This window comes from Phodopus roborovskii, unplaced genomic scaffold (assembly GCF_943737965.1).
Source record: "Phodopus roborovskii unplaced genomic scaffold, PHOROB, whole genome shotgun sequence".
In the NCBI taxonomy this organism is placed as follows: domain Eukaryota; kingdom Metazoa; phylum Chordata; class Mammalia; order Rodentia; family Cricetidae; genus Phodopus; species Phodopus roborovskii.
In genome coordinates this window covers 1129705-1136327 of record NW_026126548.1, presented here as the reverse complement: position 1 = coordinate 1136327, position 6623 = coordinate 1129705, and the positions used below count along the sequence as shown (strand labels likewise).

General features: G+C 36.8%; 1 protein-coding gene across 1 annotated transcript in view; it reads right to left on the bottom strand.

The window, feature by feature from the left end:
• Positions 1-769: 769 nt before the first annotated feature.
• The window catches only part of Ppp4r3b (protein phosphatase 4 regulatory subunit 3B), a 46641-nt gene continuing 40787 nt past the window's right edge, over positions 770-6623 (bottom strand). Inside the window, exon 16 of the mRNA XM_051200707.1 lies at positions 770-2357. Coding sequence (XP_051056664.1) covers positions 2262-2357 — 96 coding nt within the window. The 3' untranslated portion in view covers positions 770-2261. The remainder of the gene's footprint in view (positions 2358-6623) is intronic.

Below are 6623 nucleotides of genomic sequence, written 5' to 3'. Positions count from 1 at the left end.
CATCTTATCTGCATGAATCTAAAATTATAACTTAAGCTCCAATCTTCAGAAAAACCAGTGATGAGAAAACATATGTTCACATAACTTTTTATTAAAAAATAGCTTTTTATTAGGTACATGTTCACAGGTATTTTTAAGGACCTAAGACATACAATACAAATGTGTACTGATGTGAACTAACTGAATGGAGATAATGCTATAAGCACCCCAGCCTGCATGAGGCTCGTCACTTAGGACAGCAGTTAATGAGTGTAGAATCTTCCTAGTTGTGCCTTCCTTCCAAGGATCCTTCCATCTTGTAGTTGAGCATATACATTACATATCTGTTGCCCTTGTATTTTATGGAAACATTCGTTTCTGCTGTAAGAAACACTTTCTCACAATAATGACTTAAAAGTATGAAATTCCTCAGAAAGGAAAATAAAAGAAGTCTTTATAAGGTAGAGTATGAACAATACAGTTTTATACATTAGGGATGCTTAGATGGAAGAGGCTTGATAGCATTTGCTTAGAAGAATGCCTACAGTAACTCCATTATACTAGTTGAAAGTGTCTAGTTATGATGGAACTGGAGGCTTGCTCTGTGTACCTTTGTTCAGAGGTATAAAATGGCTTCATGCTGTGGTACTCTGATGCTGTTATTTGATCAAGGTTTACCTCTTATAAGCGATATTTATGGCTGACTCTTGCATGTAAGACTTTCTGACTTAGTGGTTTATAACAAGTGTTTATGGATTTTATAAACTTTTAAAAGAACATAAATTGGACATCTCTCAAAAATAGAGTTTGCTTATATTTACAACAAAACAAACACAAGCCTCAATCATGGAATTACAGGGTCACATTTTAATTCCCGAATTTTACATTAATATCACCACATGTATACAAATGGTGTAAAACAAGTACAGTGGTATTTTTAATACAAAATAAACATCTGTTTTATGGAAAAACTATACTTCATATCTACACAGACAGCCCATCTTTTCCAAACAATAGCCAAAATTAAAATTAACTCCAAAATCTCCAACACAGGAAACTGCTTTTAAGCTATTCCAGGAAAAATGGACCCACAACACATTACAGAGCTGATTGAAAGACTGGAGCTGGAATTATGTTTTAGAATTTTTTTTTTCCCAATGCATTAAATTGTAGTTTGGGGTCATTTTTCTCATCTCAGCAATGATCTCAGATCATAGATGAGCAAACTAACATTAAAATATTTACAATTAACTTGCTGTTCTAAAAATAAAATCTCTTAATATTTGCCTCAATTATTTTAAATTCATTTACGTACAACATGGAATGTGCTTTTTACTTTCTTAAAAAAGCAGCTTTCATGTTACACCCTTGTCTGTGGAAAAGCTTCCCCGTGCTATGCTGCATAAATCTGACACTTCTAAAACCTCTAGGATAAATTGGCTTCTAGATAGTAAATACCACTTAATTCAGCACCATTCTTTATTGGTCTCTATATAACTGTGTCAGCAACCCCAAGAAGACCCAGACACCTAACTTTACTGAGAAAGCAGAAAGTGACTTTACTGGGGGAAGTAGAGCCAGCCACTCCTGAGTTTTGAAGAGGACCAGTTCAGAATACTGCAGTTGTATTTCTTGGCTGCTGTCACCTCTAAAGTGCTGACTTTAAAAGTTTTTATTAAGAAAACTATTCATTTGGAACCTAGTTTGTTTTCTTTATGTACTAGAAGTCTCTGTAGAGAGAAATTGGTATGTGCTGTTACCTAGGGTATATGTCTTGTCAAACACCAAAGGCTGGCTTCTGTGAACTCTTGAAGGAAATGGTCCCAACAGCATAGCATTTCTAATGACAGTTCAATTTGTTTTACATAAAAATTTCTTTTAAAAAGAGGCAACTGATTAAAACAACATGGCCAGCACCATTATATAAGCAATGTTATTGGGTACTGAATTCTCACCCTTGAACCAACCCTGCATTGACAAGCTTTCCTCCCCCAAACCTGAGACTTTCTGAGCTGGGAAGCTTACAGCCAGGCTTCAACAATCATTTCTTGTTCTTATTTTGGGCAGCCCAAAAGGCAAAAACCCTTTAATCAATAGGAAACAATGAAGTTGTCGGGGAGCCTGGTTTCTTACACAACTACACTTTCCTACCTGATAACTGAGTGTCTGTTAACTCCATGTGTGTTAAGTTCCATGAGAAAGTTTTCTAATTCAGAGCTGAGCTCAATGAGCAGCTGCAGCGTTTTAGTAAGACCATGTGTTGGGAGTCCCCCAGCAAGTATCTATGAGCCAAGGCGAGGTCTTTTCCTGGGGGATGATTCTTCTTCCTCATCCTCCTCTTCATCATCTGGATAGTCCACTAAGCCAACCAAACTTGCCTATTGAAGAATGAAAAACGTGTTTTAATAAATGTAATCTTAAAACAACAAATCCAAAATTAGTATAAAAAACAGCATGGTACAAATACAGCTAGAAAGAGATATTAGATATATTTATTACGTAAACAGTGTTCTGTCTGCGTGTATGCCTGCTTATTATAGATGGTTGTGAGCCACCATGTGGTTGCTGATGACTGAACTCAGGACCTCTGAGTTCATCTCTGAGCCATCTTTCCAGGCCCTACAAGCTATTTTTCTAAATAACATACCTGGTATTAAGACATTTGAACTCAAGAGAGGAAATGCTTAAGTTATGACCATTTACTTCTAGTTGGTAGCAGTCCTACCCTCAGCTTTCTGTTGTTTCTTGGTTTTAACAAAATGTCAACAGGAAAACGACTTTACCCCACCACCAACACCTGGACATAAACTAGTTCATTTATCTTACTTCAGCTGATAGTCTCTAGATTTTACATGAATATCCCATTATTAAAGTATACATTTTTTTCCGTTGTATTTTTAAGGACCCCCTCTTCCGCCCACAACAGGGTTTCTCTGTGTAACAGTTCTGGCTGTCATGGAACTTACTCTGTAGATCTTGCCCTTGAACTCACAGAGATCTGCCTGCCTCTGCCTTCCTAGTGCTGGGATTAAAGGAGTGTGCCACCGGTTTTCTTTCCTTTTTTTTTTTTTTTTTCTTTTTTAAAGAATAATTTAAATGGCTGAAAATAGATGCACTCATTTTGAAGCAATTCTATGAAACTTATGCATGCCCTACAGGTTAAGGGGCTAATAACATAACACTGTTTAGTTCAAATGCTTTGCACCTCTCCAAGTCAAACAAATCAAAGTAATTTGTCCTTCATATGTGGCTCCAAATGTAAACACAAATGCCTGAAAGTAATACTGAGCATAAGAGAAACACTATAGTATCAGTCAGAAGAGGACTTTTGAGCATCTAGAAGCAGTATCAGTTTAAGAACTAAAGAAAGTATTTAGAAAATACCTAATTCTTACTTAGCTAAATCATACATTTCAAGTTTGAATTAGAAAGAGGTATATGGATCTAAAATCAAAGTACATTTAAAAGATATAAATCTACAAAGAAAATGAGAAGAAAAACAGAAGAGGAAAGATGCTGAGGCATTCATTCATTCATTCATTCATTGGGAGGGGGTCCCAGTGGCAAGGTAACTTGCATGATTGAAAGAAAGAACTAAATACATGCAAGGGGAAATGCAAATGAAACTTATTTATTCTAAGACTCCAGAACAGAGCAGTAAAAACATCAAACTACTGAGGAAAAGAGGAAGACAAGCTGGCAAAACAGACTCCATGAAGTTATAAGAAATATGAATTCCAAAAAGATTGGTACTTAAGGCAAAGAGTAAAGTTGAGACTGAAATATTAGAAAAATTTAACTCCGCATACCAGCTACTGCTCCTCATAACCCTAAACCTTTTCTCACAACACTTACCAGATGTAGCAGACTGTAAAAATGAACTCTATGGTGAGGCCAACAAAGGTAGTAATAGGTGGGGTCCCAGCACTGAGTGAGAAGGGACTAAGCTAAGCAAGCTCCTCTAACTAAAGCCAATTACTGCTTTAAATACATACGAGTAGCATCACCCCTCTCAAGTGTACAACTCAGTATTCTTAGTGTCACATTATAAAACTATCCCTTAACATCCTCTACTTTACTCCCCAGCAATGTCTCTAATCTATTAACTGCTAATCCCCATAGCGCCTTCTTCCCAGATTTATTCTCAGCAATTAATGTAACATGTAATACACTGTGTGGACTGCTAATCCATTTCTTTTTCTAGCTAACAACACTGTGGGCCCAATTTATGATTTGGCAGACATTTGTGTTGTTCTGCTTCTTTTTGCCATTATGAATAATGCTATCAACAATCACAAACTAATTTTAGAGTCCACAAATTTTCAATGTTTCTCCGAGATAGGATTTCTATGTAGTCTATGATGGTCTTGAATTCATAATCCTCCTGCCTCAGTCTTCAGAATGTTGGCCATACACAGCTTGTTTTAACTTTCCTGAAGAAATGGAACCTCTTGCTGGGTCATATGGTTCATGTGTGCATATTCAGGAGCAAGTGGGAATTGGGCCTACTAGGCTGTGATCCAAAGTTGCTGTTTCATGTTACCTCCCCATCAGCAATGAATATAGATTGCAATTTCTCTGTATCCTAGTCAACATTTGCCCACACCCCCAAAAAAAGAAAAAATATTATAGCCAGTCTAGTGGTGTGAACTGCTCTTATTGTGTATGTGTAGACTATAAAGCATTTTCTGTCATAGGGCATGTGCAGTGTGGAGTAAGGGGAAAAGTAGACAACCTTGGATGTTATCTTCACATTCTAAGTTGAAGTCAGAGACTGTGGCTTCCTGTTGCATATGCCATGCTCCCTGACAAGCAAGCTTCTGTGGATCCCCATGGCTCCTCCTACTGCAGTAGGAATGCTGGGATAACAAAGACCTTCTGAGGGTTGCTAGATTTTTGAACCCACATCTGCAGGCTTTCACAGCAAGTGATTTACCCAAAGAGATCTTCAGCTCTTTGCTGTTGCTTTGTTTCTATTTAAATAATAATGCCAAACATTTTCTCATGTGCTTATTTAGGTTATTTGTATTTTACTGTCTTTGGGGAAATGCTTGTGTATGTCCTTTGAGGTTTGATATTACTGGTAAGAGTCCTTGATATGCTCCAGCCCCAACTTCTTACAGGGTTTGCAACTCATGTGGTGGCCTATCTTTTTTATTCAATACCAGTGTCATTTCCGATCATGATACCATCTTTTTTCCTTTTGTTATTTATGCTTTGAGAGTTATAATGACTACTTAATTTAAGGTCATGAATATTTATTTGTGTTGTTTGAAAGCTTTGTACTTATGGTCTTTTAAGTTTTGGATTAAGTGAGTTAAGGGTCCAGCATTTCTCTTGGATATAGTTATCCAATATATAGCATTTGTTGGAAAGAATTTTTTTTTCTAAACAAATTTATTTTTCATATTCCTAGATAGGGTTCCTTTGTAACAGCCAGCCCTACCTATCCTGGAACTTGTTTAATGGACTAGGCTACCCTCAAACTCAGAGATCTGCCTACTTTTGCTTCCCAAGTGCTGGGATTAAAGGCATAAGCCACCATGCCCAGTGATTTTTTTAAAAAATTTGCATGAAGGTCTTGGTTTTAACTGTTGAGCCATCTCTCCAGGCCTGAAAACCATTTTACTTATTGAACTATCTCACACCTTTTTTAAAACCTGCCATTCTGCCCCCTCTGTAGTGCCCTCCACCCCAATTTCTGAGGACTTCAGGAGTCACGATACTGGTGCTTTCATCTGATTCTATAAGCGTTCTTAGTAAACAATGGAAACAAACTGTCTTTATAGCACTCATCTCCAAGCTTCTAGTGACAGCAGGAGCTGGTATCCTTGCACCCTTCCACTGCAAGGGTCACACTGATGCTGAAATGAGAGCTACTGCTAGAGAAGAGTGAGCTACTATTTAGAAATATGACCACAATTTGTTACAAGTTTGTGAACAAATTAATTTCCGTGTATGCATTTTTTGGTGTGAAACTATATTGATAGGAGTTTTTGTTCTCTAAGAATATCACTATTTTTATCTCTTACTTGTGGAAATGTAGAACAAATATATTTTGGGATCTGATACATCAATGAGGTGCAAAGTACTTCCATGTTACTGAAAAGAATTATCTGGAAGGATAAGAAATTAAATTCAAGAAAGCAGCTGGCCAATTGGTAGCTCAATGATCAAGCAGAAAGTGCCATTCAATTAAAAAAAAAAAAAAAAAAACAAACAACAGAAAATGTTCTCAAACTGAAGAATGAATATTTAATTTCAGAATATATGAATAAAATCTACAATGTTTTTAGGAAAGAAAAAAAAATCACATAAAAGAACCAAGGAATAACCAATGTCTTAGAACTTCACAGCAGTAAGCTTTTGGTCTTCAAGAGACTGTCAAACCTGGTTCTGCACTGTATTCCACTGTCAGTCAAGAAAGCTAGAACAATAACATTTTCATGCCTGGATGGTCTAAAGCTTTACTTCTCATGATGTTCTTTGATTAGGAAACGGATAGATAACACACTCCATAAAAATGAAGACTAGAGAGGGCTGGGTTCTAGGAAAGATAATTTAAAACAGGGGATATGGAGGTTTAGGGCAATGGTTGAGGAAACCTCAAGAAATGTCTGCAGAGAAACCAGTTTAGAAGACCA